The 21,541-nt window shown below is 40.7% G+C and overlaps 2 protein-coding genes across 6 annotated transcripts; one reads left to right on the top strand and one right to left on the bottom strand.

Annotated features, from left to right (window-relative positions):
* Positions 1-299: 299 nt before the first annotated feature.
* On the bottom strand, positions 300-20,724 carry wnd (Mitogen-activated protein kinase kinase kinase 13 wallenda). 5 transcript variants are annotated; one of them, XM_025301008.1, is made up of 13 exons: positions 20,474-20,724; positions 13,763-13,929; positions 12,817-12,894; positions 6,925-7,190; positions 6,454-6,640; positions 6,165-6,356; positions 5,329-5,755; positions 4,754-4,980; positions 4,341-4,683; positions 3,542-3,942; positions 2,937-3,137; positions 2,620-2,815; positions 300-2,447 (listed from the first exon to the last, which is right to left on the bottom strand). In XM_025301008.1, exons 2-13 carry the CDS (start codon positions 13,900-13,902, stop codon positions 2,328-2,330), a joined length of 2,778 nt encoding a protein of 925 aa, XP_025156793.1. In that variant the 5' UTR covers positions 13,903-13,929; positions 20,474-20,724; the 3' UTR covers positions 300-2,327. The 5 variants fall into 5 exon arrangements, with proteins under 5 accessions (XP_025156793.1, XP_025156794.1, XP_025156795.1 ...); XM_025301009.1 differs by having other exon boundaries at positions 2,937-3,134; XM_025301010.1 differs by having other exon boundaries at positions 4,341-4,665.
* Positions 20,689-21,211, top strand: LOC112589084 (uncharacterized). Its single transcript, XM_025301012.1, has 2 exons — positions 20,689-20,777; positions 20,898-21,211. The coding sequence occupies exons 1-2, from the start codon at positions 20,696-20,698 to the stop codon at positions 21,203-21,205; spliced, it is 390 nt and encodes a 129-aa protein (XP_025156797.1). The 5' UTR covers positions 20,689-20,695; the 3' UTR covers positions 21,206-21,211.
* The last annotated feature ends 330 nt before the right edge of the window (positions 21,212-21,541 follow it).

Genomic DNA, 21,541 nt, shown 5'->3' with positions numbered 1-21,541 from the left:
AAAAAGATGATACAAAAAAATCTACATATATTTTTAAAATATATCTTGGAAATATATCTGGAATTTTTCTTCATATAGGATGTTCGCAAAAATCCATGTACGCACACTACAATATGTTTATACTGGTTTCATACAAAGAGTGAGATAGAATACATTGTGTAAATCAACTTTATTTTATATATATAATATATATATAACACAAATTTTGTGTACTGCTTCTATTATTATATAATAATAGAACTAGTCAGTTTAGCTGCCACTGCACGAAAAGGAACTATTTATGCAACTACTCGCATAAATATGATGGATACAATACGTATAATTGCTACAAAGTACATCCCCCCCCTCTCTCTCTCTGTCTTCGTCTGTTTCTTCTTTTATCTCTAAATGCCTTGTGAATTATTTCGTTCAAATGAGCACATCAAAACATTATTCTATCTCTTACACACTAGGTTCCCGTTGTATTGTCTATATTTACAGATACAGATGTATATAATTGTCATTAAGGCAATTTGAGTTTCAAAGCAGGTACAATAGATCGATGCAAAACATGTTTTCTTTTCCTTCCTTTTCCAGTAATTAAGTAACCAAGTAATTCGTAGACATGCGTATGTGACATTTAGAGCTTACGATAAATTAGTAATACCAGTTTCGCGGAATGAGTATGATGTTCACGTGTGCAGTCCAAATGCTATTGTTTGAGCTTCATCTTGAAACTCTTGAAACCTGCACCACATTCGACTATTATATAATACAGTTCTCTTCCTAAACTACACACATATATATACACACACATCATGCACGCATACACACAGTGTGTGTATATGGAGGTGTATGTATATATGTATGTGTGTATAATTTACAAAAAAGATTTATATATAAATGCTGAAATCAATAAGTACGCAATCACTAAACTTATATTCTCCTTGACTTTTGTTGGTTGTAAGATAAAGTCAAGTTCCTTACGTATGAGCATACATATTCTCGAGAGGTACAGGATATAACAGGATAGAAAGTACTTTCCCCTATTATCGTAAATAGAGCATAGCTTTGGGAAGAAGAGAATTTTCACATTTTTTGTAATTTTCATCTTGTTTTCGGTCTAACGTTTATGTAACGTCTGTATCTTCGTATGTGTATATTCATTGTAAATATAAAAGATCACATGGGTACAACAATATCTTTCAATACATGCTTCAAAGACTAAATTGCGTATTATCATTTTATCAATTTTTCTAACTTTCACTAGACACTTCGATTCGTCATGGTCGACGTACTGCATGCAAATTGCCATAGGCACTTATGTCATAAAACTCGTTTATAATCGTTATTGTTATGTTGTACATTCTATTCCGTCTCGAGGGGTGGTTTATTTGATCTTGTTCTTTTTCCCTAAGAGCGCATCTCTAACTCACATTTAAATTGCATATTTATATAATATCATTAGCCCGATGCACTTGTAAGCACGGCCATCTATAACCGCCTTTTCACTTCATCAGACACAAACACAATGCACAGGGAGAAAAATGTATGAAGTTTTTCACCGTGAAGAGAGGACCGTCTCCTTCATTTCAACATATAGAAAACTTATTTCTACGGGGGTCGTTTATGCACGGTTAAATTTATGAAATTAAATTTATAGCTCGAGATTGACATATGCGCGTGTTCAAAAGGAACTGTGAACACAAAGTACAAGATACAATAAATATACGTCCCTTCAACTTGAGTATACATAGCAATTTCGTATAATACTAATAACGTTACTGCTGCACTTGCGAATGATACCCTTTGAAGCATATTTCATATTTAGATTTGCGATATAATAATCGTACAATAGATCTAAGTCACAATCATCTTATGTCTCAATATATATTGCGGAACAGATTCTCAGTATAACTCAAACTTGAGCAATATTAATCTAATTTACCACCAGTTGACAGCTGGTTAAACAATGATCGAGCATGTTTCGAAAATCATTTGAATTTACCATATTCAAATAAGATGTAAGGAGTCGAATCTCAGAGTATGAGAATTGTTTGCTTATGTCTTCTAAATAATATTACATATTTCTTAATATATATGTATATGCACGCGCGCGCGCGCGCACATGTGTGTAATGTGTGATGCATAAATGCATGCATATGTTTATATGTATAGTATGTGTGTGCGCGCGCCAATGTCAGATGTGTGTACAGGTATGAATAGATAAATATCTACATATTTAACACAAGTTGCAGAATGAAGGATGTAATCACCGAATTCACTGGGCAGTAACTACGCTATAAATCGTTCACAAATCAGATATAAAAATTACACTAAAAACTAGTCTATACTCTGCTCTCTATCTTTTTAGTTCCACTCGCCGGTTGAGATGCAATTGTAACTTCACTAACCTCGTCCGTTTCTGATTGACTCGATGTGTCAGAAGCGTCATCCATTTCTTTCCTCTGGGTTCAAAGTACAATGTGGCCATTATTATTTTAATTCCATCTTCTTATTTCTTGTGAGATATGCCATATTGTTTTTCTCGCAATTTCTCATATATATATATATATATATATATATATATATAGAGCTAATATTGTGAAAATAAATTAATTATATTTCTAATGTACTTACTTTTTGAGAATCATGTATATCACGAAACGCTCTTTGAACATCTGGATTGCTTTCTAAAGTGGAGGACTGACTGGACGGAGGATGCGAATATTCAGAAGTATTTTCCTCATCAGAAGCTAACACCACCTTTGCTCTTTCAACCGTTTGTTTAGATCTTCTTAATCTGCAGCCGGGAGCTATTGGCCTCCTTGCGATACTGCGACATACATAACCATACATAACCATATAATCGTACAGTACAATTTAAATACCTAGTAGCAAGCATTGCAGAAATTGGGTAAAAATAATGTATATTCATTGAGAACAATTAAATATACCTTCTTCGTCGCAAGTAATTGTAAGTATAGCTCGGATCCTCCCCTTCTTCGTCTGACCAGCTCTCTTCACATGCATCATCTTCGCGATCATCCGTAGTGTCTGTTCGCACTATAATATCGGGCTGTTCTTGCTGCAGATTTGATCCGTTGACGTTAATACCGCAAAAGTGAATTAATTTGGCCGGATCTTCTTTATTCCTACTGTAACAATTCCACCAATTTATTAAACATTTAATCGTATTAATCAATGTTAATCTTTAAATAATATCGTGTCGCAACTTCGAGAGATTTTAATTTTAACGACTATTTTAATTGCTGTTGAATGAAAATAGACTAATCTTATTAATTAACCTGTTTTTCTTTGACACAAACATCTCGACAACAGAAATTATCAATGTGTTTTGTTTACGTTATAAATAAATATTTTTTTTATAGCAATAGAGATGTGATTGAAAAGTTCGAGTTTAGAACTTGATTATAAATTGTTCATAATTTCAATATATGAAGTCGCCAATTTGCATTTCTCATTATGCTCGAGGATTAATTAATATGACATACGGATAAATAAAGGCAGATATTATATTCTGGCAGATAGTGTGCAATACCTATGAGATAACAGGACATCCTCGTCGTTTCCATTGTCAATGGGTGAGATAAGACGATTCGCGTTTATAATCTCGCTGACTTTTCTACCAAGCGTCTCGAGATTATCATCGTCGCTACAATCCTTCAAACGTTCGTTTCCGTTGGAGTTATTTTCATCCAAAGGTTCGGGACTGGAGCATGGACTAGATTCTATTCTATAATGCGAGTCCGGCAAAGCTGGATTCCCGTTTAAACATTCTACCATTGATTTACTCAACGAGTGCCTCCTAACATCGTCCAAAGAGCATTTCTCTGTCAGAGAATGCGTCACATTCGCTATCGGACTGTGGTCGGTTTCGCTAATATCCATGATGTCCGTTTGCGTGTGATTATCGATGAATCTCGCAGGTACTTCTGTGCTCTGAGAAAAATGAGAATAATGCTACTATGTAACACGTATTAGTAACAATTACCAACTGTAATATATAGAGTAATATGTAAATTTTATATCTTCATAAATTTTATATTTGTTAAATTTTATATTTAATTTTTATATTTAATTAAATTTTATATTTGTTAAAAATCTAACTGATAAACAGAGTCTTCCTGATTATAAGACATGACAACAGAATATACTTTTTATTATTTTAATTATAATTATAAATTAATAACCTATTTATATGCGTGTATACATATATACATATATATGCATATATACACACGCGCGCGCGCTAAATATACGCATGTATTTCGCATACAATCGCGCATCGTTAAAACGATTTATCATTTATCGCATACTATTATCAGCCAAGTCCTTACTTTTCTTTCACGATGTGGGCTCGATCTAGGACTGGAGCTCATGCCGCAGCCCGAGCCCACTCTACGATGTCTGTATTTACGTTGCTTGAAACTATTACTCGGTGCTAGAATGCTTTCTGGCTGGTTTGATTCGTTCAACTGCGTATACATGGTGGCTTTGACAGGACTCTGCGGCAGATCTGTGGGTGAAGGTGGAGTAGTAGGCGTGGATGAGGTGGATAAGTGCACTGTGCCGTTCCGTTTACGATAAAGCCTTTCCTGGGCTTTCAATAAAGGACGGACAAGACGTTTCTTGCACTGTTTGTATCCAGATTGTTGTTCTCTCCTGCAGATACATTTATTTCTGATTTATTTGTCTATATGCTATAAGATATCGCCTGTATTCACAGAAAATATATAGTATAATATGTTACTTTATCACATCTCGTTCACGTAGCTCCAATTGCAATAATACGGCGCTCAATTCTAAGTACAGGTTGTTGGTTCGCTCGAGCTTGCGCTCATAATGTTCTCTGATGTCTTGAGCATGTCGTAATTCGTCTTCCCTTCGCCGAATTAAATCGGCCTCGAAGCGCGGACTGCTGTTGCTATTCGATTGCATCTGCATCATGTGTTCTCTTATTTGCTTTTTCCACGATTGCTGTAGCAAAAACAATTTGTTATCACACAATTCACTCTGCATTCGCGTCACTTTTGTTTCAAAAGCATAGCAAGTACTGAAAATTGTATCAAGATAAAGGTACAAAGGAAATAGAGATATCCCTTTGTGTTTAGATAAATGTCAATAGAAAGATACAAAGTAAAGATACCAAGTTGAGATACCAAGAATATCCGGTTCCGATCCAAAAACTCAAAATAATTATGCAATAACTATTCAGATATTTTTGGACAATCCTATTTATCCGCTGTCCAAATAATCGGGGCTGCCTGGACGAGTGTCAAACCCGAGCAAATATTAAGGCCCTGATGTAAAGAATGAGAGTCGTACCTGGGCCTTAAAGTAATCTTCAGGTTTCGTAGAGAGTACGTCGACAGCCGCGATGGAGAGGTGCATCTCGATAAGCTTGAAGGACGGTCTATTACGCGGCTTAGCCGCCCAGCATTGTTTAACCAGTAGACCGTAACCCTCGGGACAGCTGTTCGGGATCGGCAAGCGAAGAGAATTGTTGCCGACTCCCCAAATAATAGCAGAGGAGTCCACGTCTTTGTAAGGTATCTCGCCGCTGAGCAATTCCCACAATACGACGCCATACGACCATATATCCACCTTCTCCGAGCACGGTTCATTCCTAATAATCTCCGGCGCCATCCACGCCACGGTGCCGGCGAAACTCATTCTTGTACTAATCTCGTTCCATTCCCTGCTCGTTCCGAAGTCACTGATCTTCACCACTTCCCTTTGTCCTATCAGAACGCTGCGAGTACAATAATTTCCTCGTTATTCTGCGGTAAATACTTTACGCACAAAAGTCTCAAACATATCTCTATTTACAAAACCGTATTACCGTATTTTCACTCTGTGTGTACGTAACTTTTTCTTAATTTTATTTTTGCTCTTTTTTATTATACAGAGAGAAATGCTGTATCGCATGTATAAAACCCCAACATCTAAGCGAATCACCTTCCGTCACTTTAAATTTATATGAGCCAATTTGAAGTAAATTTCTTCCTTAACAAAAGTCCGGAAAAATTCATATACATGCAAATTTATCGAAAAATTCGTATGCGAAGGGTGACACACCGTAAATATAGGATAGCTTAATTAATTTCTGAATAAACTGATATCTCGACGAAGATATTGTCCTTCGCCTTGTTCACATTTACTTTGGACTTTTGAGGTCCCTATGGATGATCTTGTGGGAATGAAGGTATGCCATCCCTGCAGCAATTTGTTTTGACCATGACACCAATCTAGTAGGAGGAACCGGTTCTCCGGCTCTCAGAAGGTCGTACAATGGTCCGTATGGACAAAATTCCATTATTATGCAATAGCACGGGGCTTGTGTGCACACTCCTCTGCGAACGTAAAACAGTATGTTTTATATATCCAATTTACGTTGATTCCATGTTGTGATGGAAGCGGCAATAATGCAGAAGAAATGGCGGATCTTACTTGAATTGTACAATATTCGGATGATTGAGCTTCCGCAAATGGCGTATGTCAGTCTCTCTCGGTTCTCTCACCTTTTTTACAGCTACAACCTCCTTATTTAGTTTCCCGCTAAATACTGCACCTTGAGCACCGGACCCGAGCCACTGCAGCTCGCTGATCGATTCAAAAGGTATCTCCCAATCATCCGCTGAAATGAAATCCACGTTAATCGTCCTTGTGCGCCAAATTTGACTTGCTAATTCCACGATTACAAACTCGACCTATTCTTGCTTCGATCGTTACACAAAGTATCGCAATGATATTTGGACTGATATTTGGATCGCTAATTTTTACTAATCTGAGATTATACAATAGGAAAGAAAATTAAACCATAATATTGAATAGTTTTTTCAGCGGAATTTCATCGAGGAAAAAGGCAAGGGTAACGCGGAAAAAGAAAACTACTGAAGAGATGACTTGTAAGGGACTTACTCGAATGACCTTTGATTTTCTCGTTAACAGTAGCCTTGGACAGCATAGTCCAAACGGGACGCATGCATCCTAATATGCCTTCGACCCAACTGGATCGCTGCGAATCGAGACTTCCCGATCCAGGACTACATTTGTCACTGGAATTACTATTATTTTCCGAGTTGGTGTGGCTGCTGTTAGGTAATTGAGGTTCTCGCGAATCGGTGATTGTGGCACTCCCTGCGATCGCACTTAGCTGGCCCAGCTCCTCTTGGATGCATAACATGCTGAAAATATAAGATCCGCGAGATTTATTACGTCTCTTCGCGCGGCTTTATATCAAGCGAGAATGAGAATAAATAATTCCACGAGTCCGCGATTAAACACATAGAGATCGGTGAAACGAGAGCGGGAGGGGGGAGGAGAGCGGTGAATTCGGATTAACGTCGAACGACGTTCGGTATTATATCGTGCATACGTGCCTATATGCACGTATTTTTTCTCACACGTCAAACGTGCAATCGACACCCGTATAATCTGGACGTTGAAAACAACATACGCCAATCAATTGCGGCACGCTTTGTAAGCGAGCTTTTCCATTTTCACATCTTCTTTGTTCGCCAATTCCGCCCCCCCCCCTCTCTCTCTCTCTCAGAATGCTCTCTCTCAGAAAGGCGACGTAAACGTTAATAATATATTCGTGCCGCGGTGTCCTCCTTGTTACACACACACTATTCACATTGGTATAGACTCGTCTTACTATATATGCAGATACCATTTTCCGCTTTTATCGAATGTAACACACGAAATCACACGATATCGTCTTTTTTATACATTTCACAAAAGTAAAAGAGATATTACACGTGCGAAATATTAGAAGTTTACTAATTTCGACGATCACTGAATTTACGACGATAATCGCTCCAAGACGCAGCATCTTGCACTTCTTTTTTGTTATTACATTTTCCCGGTGATTCCGGCGAAACATCGTCATTCTCTATTTAGTCTTCGTAAGTACTTCATATTTTTTATACACTTGATATTTTAATTCATATATTTGTTTCTTTGTTACTTTTAACAGAACGAATTCTCTCTGGTGTTCTGCTAACGATACGTTTGTTGAGATGCATCACAAAGAAGTGGTCCAATAAAAAAACGAATCGATCGCACGTAATTTTATCTTTTACAGATGAATGATAATATGTGTGTGTATGTGTGTGTGTATGTGTGTGTGTGTGTGTTTGTGTGTGTGTGTGTGTGTGTGTGTGGTGGGGGGGGGGGGGGGGGGGGTGGTGTGTGTGTGTGTGTGTGTGTGTGTGTGTGTGTGTGTGTATGTCATATAGCATCACATCGGTCGCGGCGATAATCAATCAGCAGATTAGGTCACGGATTATATTTTAGAGGATAAGTTCTGGAGACGTAATATCCTAGAGGATAAAACTGAATAATAATCGATGCATTTAATGTTATTTGATATACATGAACAATTACATTTTCAAATTTGATAAAACTGCAAAATTCCGTGCCATTGATATTAACAGTAACATCGGTTCTGACTACCTACTGTGTGTGGTTCAGTAGATACATATTTCTCATTTCTGTTCTGGATACAATAATCTAATTTCGAGTAAGAGGAAGAAGAATCTATTATGATGACAACGGATTATTACATTATATCGTTGGTCAGTATCATAAGTTCGACATTTTCCTGCTGCACTATTATTGGAACTATTATCGGAGAGAGAGAGAGAGGAGAGAGAGGAGAGAGAGAGAAGAGAGAGAGAGAGAGAGAGAGGAGAGAGAGAAGAGAGAGAGAGAGAGAGGAGAGAGAGAGAGAGATAGAGATAGAGAGAGAGAGGAGAGAGAGAGAGAGATATATATATATATATATATATATATATATGAGTGCTTTGTGATAAAAAAATCTTGATAGCAATACTTTTAAAAGCAACGATATACCATCCGATACATTTCGTCGCGTTTGCATCAGTTCCAAAACAATTCGATGTAGAAAAAAGAAAAAAAAAGAAAAAAAAACATGAACGGTTCTGTTAAAACGATAATGGCAAGAGAGATAACGATGATACCAAATGTCTCATTTCCTGTGCTTTCTTTTCTCCCCTTTTCATCCAGTTCGTGTGCCTTTTCTTTCGGCTTCAAGCATTGGCCAAAGATGATATTGTGTCGGTAACAGTCACAATGTTTCGCAAATACGCGTTTTTTTCAAGGTTGCACGTTGTTCGCGGCAACAAAAGAGAGGTGGTTTGGGCGTTTGTGTCAATGACATTTCGCGGCTAACACTGGCTGATGGACACTTATCTTCACTTCTATGTGCATACGGGCGCATTTGGCAAGCGCCGAGAAGAGAAACCTGCTGTTATCGCTGATGAAACGGTTGTATCGCGCGCGCAGAGACCGATGCCGAAATGTTCGTTTTTATTGACTCTCAAATTGACACATTCTTTGGCCAATTACTTAATCGTTAAGATATCGCAACTCTCCTTCAAATTGTTCATAGCGATCGGCAGTGAATAATACTTTGTGAAATCAGCTGTTATAATATAATTATCGTAAAATCTGAATGTCCGCCATAATTAGGCCGCAAAAAGGTGAGCAGAGCAAAGCACAGAATATTACTTGTGAAACTAAATTAAGGAAACAAAGTTTTCATTTTCGGGCCTCGTGTCACTGCTTGCTTGAATATTAATTCGAGAATCCATTAGTTACAGATACTTTATATGTCAGACGTGTTAATAATTTGCGACGAACAATAGACTGTCGTTATAGACGAAACCTATCTTATGAAACAATCGAGAGAGAGAGAGAGAGAGAGAGGAGAGGAGGAGAGAAGAGAGGAGAGAGAGAGAGAGAGAGAAAGAGTTGTGAGCTTCACCAAAATATTTCTTCTTTGTCATTTAATAGCAATACGCGTCGAATATGCTGTACATTTGAGCATGTTGATATCGTACACCCATCACAAATATTTAAAATATCACATTCACGGGAAATTTAATCTGATGCAATCTTTTTATACGACCAATCATATTTTTTATCATCATCATTATCATCCTCATCGTTATCATGATTTATATTACCGGTATCGATAATATCGCATCGTACGCCACATTTATATTATGCTGCGATCGTAGCACAGCGTATATCCAGCTAAGTGCAACAATGTATGGCGTTCAATGCGACTATCGATCGCGTATTCTTTTACTGTGTCGTAAGGCAGATGTACTCCTAATTTTAACTATCTCAACCGCCACGAATAGTACTGTCGTCGCTACTGGGTTTTCCAGCTGGATAATTTTCAATTTGGAACAAGCAACACACTGAAAATAACACGCGTGCGCGTACTGATGTCCCTTAAAATAAAAATAAAAATAAAAAAGGTTCTTTCAAACAATGTGTATTGAACAGCTCCTCTCGATCAACTTTGTCGCGATATAACTGAGAAACGCAATTGTAAAAGCGGACAACGTCAAACTACGGCGGGCGAAGAGGCGAGTTCTTTTCCTCGGACATCACGGTTTCTTTTTTTTTCGTTGCACTCTCTTGCGGAATAACGTAGCATCAGCAGTTTGAACGGATAATAAAAATTCGTGTGGTATAACATATATATACGATATGTTTACCTGTCTAAAATGATTCGGTCGCTAATGCGAGAAAGAGCCGCCAGCAGCTCGTCGTACTTTAGAGCGCCATAAGTCCATGCTGTCTCCCCAAGTTTCTCCTTATCTCGAGATATCGGTGAGAGATATATAACGAACTCGCGCTCGCGGCGAAACACTTGGGATTATCGCACTTTCTCTTGTCCTTTGACGGCTTGACTACTTTTCAATACGCTCCCGAGGCCTCGTACGTATTTCGTCGCCGTGAGACGCGATGCGAGATCTCGCGCGCGATACGACATTTAAAAATAAATAAGTCGGGCATCCTCTCTCGCGCGCGCGTGTAAAAGGAATTGCATAAACAAGCGCGGTCGGAGCGCTTCGTGTTTGAATTGGCTATCAGTTATTGATAACTGATACACAACGCGCGACACTGCGCACACAAAGAGATCTGTTGACGAGCGCACGTAATTTTATCCAAATTTTTGCACCAACCATAATACGTCCTCCGCATCTCTTTTCTTGTGTCCCTCCGTTAATCGGTTCTTCGCGGAGGAAACGGGAGCAAGTTCGCTAGCACATTGATAGCATTGCGAAGAAAAGGAGAAGAAAATATCCGCGGCGTTTGGACGCGATTCGCACGGCATGCTCAATCGATGACAGGTCGCGCGCTAATTGCGCTAATTGCGAAATACTCTTCTTTGATGCGCGCGCCTTAACGATGCACCCGGATTAAATTAAAATCCAAGCGCACCGGACTAATTTTACGCGATCTGTCCACGATTGCGTGAATCCACGTAGTCGTATTAAGAATTCAATTTTACAATTTTGTCAAATAACACGTGTGTCTTGTAACTGCAATTACGAAAGTACTTTTCAATTATGTCTCGTTTCAGAGGCAAAATGTCACTTTTATCGGACGGAAAGTTCAGCCTGGCTCTCTATTTTGTATCTCCTTGTATCAATTACTTTTTTCTTTCATGGACGGTGGGAGGACGCAGAGAGTAAAGACAATAGAGTGTAATTGCAATTTCATGCAACACAGAGTCGCGTATCTCGCAAAAGATATGTCCTTCCGTTTACGCTAGTGAAAGTGGCCTTGATATTTCAAGAGGATGTGGCCTTGAGGAGAGACCATGGCTATCTCGGACTCCCTGGTATGCTTCTCTGTGCCGAGACGAGACGATTTTCCTCATGCTCGCGACAAGAAAAGCTGATTATACACGACGTCAACGTATGTCAACGGGGCAAAGGAAGAGAGAAGGGAAGCAGGGAAGGAGAGAAGGAAGGAGAGAGGGGGAAAGAGAGAGAGAGAGAGAACCGTACTCGCGTTTTGAAGGTGCATACTATGTATCCGGAATCGCACGTGCAGACCTTCCGTATCAGCTGTTTGCCAGTATCGTTCAGTGGTTCAGAACGTTGATGGACCGTGCTTGTCGCAATAACAATCAAAGAACACTGGTAACGCCTTGATCGCATAGCCGATCTGTTTATCGCGTACAAACTAACAATGTGTGTATACGGGACAATTCAGCTCTCGACTTTTGACATGTCGGTGACGGCGTCGAGGATCTTTGTTGTTTTACAGGCCTGATACATCCGGATGTTGGCACAAACAGTCACGGAGAACAAAGACACGGAGGACAAACGTCACGGCGACGTTCTACAAACTCATGCGAGCGCCGTATCGTGAAATTCGAGGTTGATTAAAGAACAATGTGCTTTTTGCACTGCCGCTCTCCGCGTATGCGGAAAACGGAGACAGATCGAACGTGATAGGAATAAAGAGAGATCAGTACACAAGGTATACAACAAATACTTGCAGGTTCCAGCCTGTTTGTAATCCGTACAGCGTTACCGCTTGACTTGATGACTTGAAATTATCGGGAGATATTGCTCGCACATGATATACATCGGAACAGACGGTATCGCGTCAACTCTTTACTATTGTTAATCCCTGCCCGACGTTTCTTCGTAATCCGCAGGCTGATGTCGCGGTGCCCGCTGCGAAACGATATATCTATCGTCGCATAGATCCAGCGCGTGTCTTCCCTCTTTCTCTCTCTTCTCTCTCTCTCTCTCTCTCTCTCTCTCTCTCGGTTGATCGATTGATCGATTGATTCTCATGTCGAGAAATCAGAATTGCCGATGAGATACAGCGGAGCAATTGCTCGGGCCCTGGATCTCGATGGCTACGTTATCAAGAACGCATTCCATTCGAGCTCAACGATATTTGCGATATCGCGAAATCTCTCTCTCTCTCTCTTTCTCTCTCTTTCTCTCTCCCCCTCGCACTCACCTCCTCGTGCCGATGACGACGTTGTTCGAAACGACGACGTTGCTGACGGCGCTAGTAGCCTCGTTGCTTTGGCCTTTCCTAAGGAAGAATCGTGCGAGGACCATCGTGCTGTGCGTAGCATATGGATGTGGCGAGGGCACTGTACCGCGCGACGAAACGAAGGTCGAGTTACAATATACCGTCGAGCGGACGGCAATTTCGAGCGCGAAAACTCGTCGAGAGACACACACGCAAGCGCTCGCACTCACGCGATACGTGTACTCACTGGCTTGACGTGCGTAGATCAGCGTAAACCAGACTGAAGTTACCTCTACTACTCTCTTTACTGTTTCTCCCACTCCCCCCCTCCCCTCCTCTCTCTCTCTCTCTCTCTCTCTCTCTCTCTCTCTCTCTCTCTCTCTCTCTCTCTCTCTCTCTCTCTTTCTCTCTCTCTCTTTCTCTCTCTCTCTCTGACTCACAGGTCTCTCGCTTATCGTTGGGTATTCCGATAACGTTACTACGTTTGCGACGCGAAGAAAACTACGTTGCTAATTCACCAGCTCTCATTGATACGTCCTTTGCGTGATACGCATTTCGGTCCAATGTCCGCGATATTCGATGAAAAAAGTCTGTTTCCCAGAGACTCGGCATGAAGTTAGCGCGTTGTTTGCAAAAAGATACATTCCATTCGTGCCGCCATTAATTGTCGCGAGTGTCCGATGCATCGAACGTTCGATTCGATGCGCAAGCATCGATGTCCAAGTCGAGATCCAAGGTGGCGCGCGCAATTTTGAATTTGAACAGGCGTAGTGCGCGTCGGAATATCGCGATATCCGCAGTTGGACATGAATGTTCTTTCGAACTTGACCCCTACAGATTCGTCTCACCGGGAAGATAATCTTGTTTAAAAAAGAGTCTGCATACCTGCTCGCCAAGCGAGAAATCCGCGAGTAAAAGGGAAAACTACCTGTTTGTAAAGATGTGAGCCTCCGGATGAGGGGACGACAGGACTACTTGGCTCACGTCAGCGGACGTTCCCGTCTCCTCGGTATTCAGATGATACATTTCGGACTGGGTCAGTGTCTCGGTTTCAGCAGGGGTACGCATTCTCACCTACGTGCAATATCGTTAGTCCTGAAACATAAACGCATAAACGCATAAACTTTGAATATTTCCCCCGCGAGATCTTTATATTTGCGCGGCGTTACCACGTGTTATTCCCTACGACATTCATACGCCGGAATGGACACAAGCGATAAAGTACGAATAAGAAATCATCTTTGGCATAATATCGGGAAAAGGGAGAGAGGGAAAGAGTAGCAGACGGAGCAGGGGTCCAATGGAATGCCGATCTGGTAAGAGGTGTGGTATTTGACCGTCGCATACCAAAACTCATAAGGCTCGTTTTGTTCCGCACGTGAATTCCTCGGAGCTGCTGCCGCGATCCTGTTATTTGCGCATTTTTTCATGGCAATTACCAGATCGCCATTGAAACGACGAAGACTGGCCGAGTCTATGACGGTATCGAAAGGCGAACATACGCAAGCTCAGATCACGGTAGATTGCGACATAACGCACGAAACCAACATCGTTGTTTTCACGAGAAATTGCCACGTGGTCTTCGTCCGACCACGTTGACACCCCGGTTTCGAAGCGCGGGAATCAGCTCAGTCTAATTTCTAAAACAAAAACAAAAAAAAAAAAAAGACTACAGATTCTTTCTCTATAATTAAATAATTATATGGAAATTATTACAAGCACGTTACAATATATCCGCTTGTCAATAATTTTCAACATTGACATTGTTAAAAGTAACACGAGACGCTTTTCTTTCTCGTATCATGTTAGCCGATTGTCTTAATTTTAAAGACAAATATTTGAAATCACGACATATCACGACACTGCCGACGAGAATGGTTGCGTGTGTGTGTGTGTGTGTGTGTGTGTGTGTGTGTGTGTGTGTGTGTGTGTGTGTGTGTGTGTGTGTGCAGGCTCGCATAACAATCGTTATACTTAGCGACTACTCGTACATTTTTCAACCATATGCATATTGCCTTTAAACGTACAGTTGGAAATCGTAGTAACTTTAATAATATAAATGTTAAGGCATTCGTGTTGATCTTTATATACATATATTTGACACGAGGAATAACAGTCTGTGCTATGCTCTCTACCGAGTCTCAAACGCGCGAAATACGCGCGTTAAGTTTGTGCGTTGAAGTACCCTTGGCACTTGGAATTTACTTTGCGTGAAATGTCCTTTTTAATCTTCAGATAAACGCGAGGAAGAAAAGCGTCTCTCTTGCCTGACAGTAGACGATACGTTCACAAATATATCAAATCGACCTTTGGAATCATGCAATTGAAGATCTCTGATGCAATTGAAGACTTTCTATACAATTATTTAATTACAATTAAAGATTGCTGCGTTCTCTATTCAGCGGAAATTCAGCTATTCAAGATATGTAATCGTCGATAAAAGTCGTGACGAACACAGAGTGAATTAGGCGTAATGTTCTTAGTCCGCACATCCCTTGCAGGAAGGGCGAAAGAAATCAGGAACTCGTCGACAATGAGTCATGCAGGGTAGGTGTGTCCCCGATTAATTCTGAACACCTGGATCGAAGTCTTGGTGAGTTCCAGGTTCCAGTTTACTTGAATCGGTCGACTTGTGAATCCGGGATACGCACAAGTGGATACACGTTTCCGATATCATTCCAAGACAACGTTTGTTCATGTCGCGTCGTTTTAGTTATCATTACTCGCCTGAATTGTACCGATTTGGCTGCCGTTTCTATACTTCTATACTATATTCTATACTATATTCTATACTATATTCTATACTTGACACATCAACTTTTGATAGTAAAATGTAGTGTGTCTCGAAAACAGACGATATCTAAATTGTTAGATAATTTATACATCATTTTATATACATTTTTTCTTATGAAAGAAATAAATATATTTGAAATACGTGACATACTACGTCCCAGAAGTACCTGACCTAACAAAGAAAACAAAAAAATTTAGGAAAAAATATCTTTATTTCTCTATATAGTCTCTTTTTAGCTCAATATACTTTTCCCAGCGATGTTCAGTAGCTTCGGTACCCTGTTTATAGTGGGAATCGTCGAGCTCCTCAAAATAGCCATCAAGCCACATTGGTCCATTGTTTTGACTGTTCTCCTTCGTCTCAGGTGTGAAGTGATGGACCCATGTTTCATCCATGGTTATGAATCGACGCAAAAACTCGGCTTTATTGCTGCGAAACTTCGCCTCGAAACACTCAATTGAAACATCCTCACGACGCTGTTTTTGTTCCAATCGCGGCACCCATCTTGCGCACAGCTTTCTCATGTCCAATTTTCAGTCAATATGCGATGTACAGCACTTTTTGAAATGCCTACCATGTCTGCTAACTCGCACACTTTCAGTCGACGGTCATTCAATACCATTTTGTGGATTTTCTTCACCATTTCTGGCGTGGCCATCTCATTTGGTCGACCACTGCGATGTTCGTCTTGGCAACTCGTACAGCCTCGTTTAAACTCTGCCACCCAATATTTTACTGTTGTAAAGGAAGGAGCAGACTCCCTCAGAGTAGAATCTAGCTCCGCTTTGATATTGGTTGGACTGAGGCCTTTCAAATGAAAGTATTGTATCACATAACGATGACCAATTTTTTCCATGTTTACAAATTCACTGAGAGCGTTCACTATTGATGGTTGCCAAACAAATACTAAACAATGTAGCGTCGTCAAACTTTAAACTTAAGCTTTATAAGGTTGGTACTTTCTACCATAGTCATTCTTTTCAAACAACAACCGCTATCTATACATTAGATCAGGTACTTCTGGGACTACCCTTGTATATATCTGCGATTAAATTCTTTCCAGAGTCAAACTACAGATATGTGTGAACCACTTAGAAGAATATCGCGTGAGAGTCGTGAAGTTTCCAAGATAAGAAGGAATTTGAAGTTGCGCAAGGGTGTGTTGTTTCGAAAGAGTAGACACAACCATGGCAATGTTGAAAAGTTGCCAATTTCGTCCTAGGAGCATAAATTTTAACGAGAGGAGCGTGTATCCTCCGGTTTAATTTTATGCACCCTGTGCATGTAAATTGCGACTTTGATCAGATATAACTCGCATGCGGCCATCTGACAGAAATAGCAGCGAATACTAGCATCACATATGTCGGTCTCTTATTCATAACTTAAATGTAACAAAAAATATGTACTGCAATGTATTCTGTATTTTCTAAAAGAAAAAAGACCACAACAGAAAAAATCGCAAATTCACATTTCACGCGAGCGTTGTAAACTACCAAGATATCGTAAAGACAACGAAATAATAACGTATAAACGCGTATAAAGATGCGTTAATTACACGATTATTTATGGAACGTACAAATATCTTCAAATTCATTCTCCGGTCTTTAGCTCAAATATTATCGCCTTTCACGAGCAATAGCATGGCGCACAAAATAGTCAGGAAGCATTGGTGTAGACAACAACGCCGCGTCCGTTTGAAGGATCGCGTGTGCAAGTTGACTCACGTGCGTACAAAAGTAGTCCTGCTCTCTAGAGTCGTTGGACAAACACGGTCCCTCGAGGGTTAAGATGGGCGCGATAAAAGTGAAGAAGATGAAAATCCATTTCCATTGTTGTTAAAAAAGCGCGATGTTGTGAGCTTAAGCCGACAATGCTTATCCAAGTCGCTTGTGCGTGCAAATTATCCGCTCATTCGTATATCACTATGTAGCCATATATAATATATATATATATAAAACCACGATATACTTTTCAGTCAACCTTCTGAACAATTTCGCGATATGATTCTTTACAATCGGCTTATAATTATGTATAATTAATTACGGGCCAAATATCGACTATTTCCCTTTATAAATGTATGTTAGTCGATAATTTTTCTGAAACACAATTTTTATACGAGGTTCCACATTTAATTTTCGCAAATACGCAATTAACTATTGAATAAATGCTGAAATATAATTAAATTCAATAATAATTATTCGATATAAGTATTCCCAAAACTTTTCCTCTTCACGACCTTTCGGGTACATATATACATACGTATATATATATATATATGTGTGTGTGTGTGTGTGTGTGTGTGTGCGTGTGTGTCTTGCTAATGCGTTACAAAGAAACTTTTACATGAAATACTCATTTTTTCTTAACAGATACTAGGATATGACACGTAACGATTAGTTGTCGGAAAAACTTGGAAATAAACCCGAAAGCGTATGCCGCGGAAAGATTGTATCTCTTCGGTGTTTGCTTCCTATGTAATATCGATCAGACAAAGTTGTCGCGTATGAATGAAGCGCCCCTCGGAACCTCGTAAATAAACACATGAACTATACGACCGATTCTTTAAAGGATACTTTGTGCACGCTTTTATATCCTGGCATTGAAATCACCAGCCGATAATGTCAGTGATCGCGACGCTGCTCGCGATACTCTGTCAGTCTTTAATGAATTGATTTCATTCCCGAGGAACAATCCTGACTAATACCGAACTGTTGTTAGTTATATTCGTTACGAAGACTCATCGTATCTTTCACAGCTTCGTTTTAGGACATTCAACCAATTTGTCGTAACTATGCGAGTTACACGGATATATGATCGGTTGTCTACGTCAATAAAAATGTAACTCGCACAGCTCTTTGGTCGCATTTATATTAAATTTATTAAGTGATTTTTTTCCTCAAATAGGAATCAATCAAAAACAGTCCAACATATCAATCTGATGAATAGGAACGTTGAAATAAGTAAAAATTCTTCATTAACTTGACGGAATAATTTGTCCTAACGTAACGAGATTCATGCTTTATTTTCTTGGTTTAATATAGAAAGTGAATACAGCGCACCACAATCGTTATGTTGAAATTAGTTCTCGAATATTATGGGTGTGCGCGCATACATGCGTGTGTGTGTGTGTGTGTGTGTGTGTGTGTGTGTGTGTGTGTGTGTGTGGACAATTCCTCTAAATTGTACTAATTATTGTAAATATATACGTAATCCCCTGTGAAATGTTAGTTGTTAGTTCACGTTTAATAATGGCTATATCCTGCGAAATGATTGCTTCAAGATGCGTGGACTGGATTAATCTAGAGATATTTCTTTCTCTTGTCAACACGCGAATCAACGTAAATTAAACAGAGATAATTAGCGATTTAATGTTATCGTTGAGTTTAATGCTATCAGTGCCCCATCTAAAACTCGTACTGGCATTAAATACAACGAGCGATCGTTCTCATAGTTTTCTTCAATTACAACCGAAGCTTTTCGTCTCGTCCATTACGTTTGAACGTTCTTTTTAAACACTCCCATATTCGTGTCTATTATCATTGCGTAACCATGACGAGTTCAGAAACTCTTATTAGGACGTTTCGACTCCCTGAACATAATCGGTACGATGTGTATGCGCGATTCTGAATCTCTTTCTGCTCTATACAATTTACATTTAATTATGACTACATTATAGTTGCCACTATGTAGAAATAAAAGGTTGAAATTTGTGAGAACTTAGTGCATAATCTCTCAGGAATTCGGCATTCGTTACACCGTAATTTGAATTTCGTAGGAATGTATTATCGCAGCAGCGGTGAAAGGGTTTATCGGTATGTTAAACTTGATGCGTGATTATATAAAAGAACAGGCGTGTTCTTTCATGGAATGGACCGCGAGTATATTGAAATTAATAAATTGTGGTTCATTAGTATAAAATAACGCAAACAGCATTGTAGTAGCAGTCATCTCAATTGCGACTTGATTTAACGTATCGATTGAGAATGCAAAAAGCGATATTTCAAGAGTCATCGCACAAAATCATTTGAAAATCTCATCATATATTTCCCAAACAGATTAATTTGGTTATCTGCTTATCTCCTGTGTTCCACACAACTTTCTTCGCAAATCGACACGACAGATACCGAAGACGCCTATACCAACGTCAGTGATAGATATTGGACGCGTTTCCTTGCATCGCGGTCTGATATGACGGTACGTCTGCCTGCACTTTCTGCACATTCCAAACCGTCGCGAATTGACATACAAAAGCGTGCTATATCGCAAGCGATTCATCGACAAGACGCTCAATATCGAGTAGAATTGACGCTGAGCGTTTCGATACAACCCAGGCTTTCTTTGGAGAAAGAAAGAAAGAAAGAGAAAGAAACAATTTGCGTGCGCTCCCGAACGTGCAATGGCACGCGCGACGACATTATCTAAGCGAACTTGCTTCTTTTTCTTTTTTCAAGTGCGAACTGCAGATCTATCTCATCTGAAAAGCGAAGACTGTTATACTCGTGCCGTCACGACAGGAACTGCGCTGAGGACGAAGAACGAGGCAATATCGGGCGAGCTTTCACTTTCCTCGGGCACGTTTTGCACAAGCGACCAATGCTCGCCGTCCGAATCTGCCGATCCGTTTGGGCATACGTTGTGTCAGCGTCACCGTCGCTACACGGGAATAACATTCGGCGGAGCGTGAAGCCCTCTTCGCGAGAGATGGGGGTGAGTGCGCACTCTCGTCCTATCGCGAGAGGTGCCGACAAGAGTACACCGTCGAGACGGACGAGGAAGAGAGATGACGCGCGCTTTATCGATCAGAAAAGTCGCACGCGCTACCCTGGCTCGCGCGTTGGCGCTCACCTGTGCTGCCGTAGCACGTCGTTCTCTGGCGATGATGATTGAGTCGGCTGTTCGGGATGAGCGAAGGAGAGGACATCCGCGAGATAGTCGTCGCTGTCGCCGTCATTCACCGTATCGTTTTCCCCTGGTCACGTTGAAGCGCCGTTGAAGTGACGCTACATCTGTCGACGCTTGTTCACGTCCGAGGAGACGTTCTTTCCCGCGCGATACGTCACCACAAGCATGACCGGAGTCACGGAATACATATTACACCGCCCCGGGAGTCAAGCACGACAAACGTTCGCTCGTTCTCCTATGTATGAATGTACGTACGTACAAGTCGTGTCGTAAGAGCGCGTGTACAGTAGCGCACCGCCATCGTCACTGCCACCGTCGCTGTCGACGTACCGCACACGCTCTACTGCAATTTATTCCTCTCGCGCAGCCACCAACCCCGCAAACACCCCGACGCGCGACGCGTTCGACGAACACTGGACAAAATGGCGCGCGTCGTTGCCCCGCGACTCCGACGCCACAGTCCTGTCTACCCCCGCGCCACGTCGCTATACACACTTTGGCTCTTGGTTGTTTGTGCGGGTGCGAGACACGGTTGTGGATCGACGACGGATCCAGCGCGGTGCACCGCCGCCTCTCGCTGCCTGCTTGCCGACGTCACGCTGCGACGCGACGAGGTACGGCGGGGGAGAACGAACAGGTTCCTCTACGTCCGAAACCACGCCTCTCTCCGCCTAGGTATTCGAACCTAGAGAGAGAGAGAGAGAGACGTAGCTATGGAAAACCCCCCCTCTCTCTCTTTCTCTCTCGCGCGCGCGCGACGACGTAGTGCGGAAGACGTTTCTTTTCTCAAATCTTGCTTTGAAAAGGATGTGCTGTATAGAATTCACTGTAGGATTCCGCTTCAGTGGCTTCTCAGCGATTCGGTATAATCGCACCGATCGTTTTTTTTCTACGACCACATCTGAACTTGGTAAAATCAAGAAAGAGCACCTATATATAGATACATCAGTTATATTAGAAAATATGTCAAGTATAAAAATATGGAGAAAATTTAATGGAAACCACGAGTAA

Source organism: Harpegnathos saltator, unplaced genomic scaffold (assembly GCF_003227715.2).
Source record: "Harpegnathos saltator strain DR-91 unplaced genomic scaffold, Hsal_v8.6 scaffold4, whole genome shotgun sequence".
Classification (NCBI taxonomy): domain Eukaryota; kingdom Metazoa; phylum Arthropoda; class Insecta; order Hymenoptera; family Formicidae; genus Harpegnathos; species Harpegnathos saltator.
Note: the sequence above shows the minus strand (reverse complement) of the source record. Positions and strands in the feature narration are given on the sequence as shown.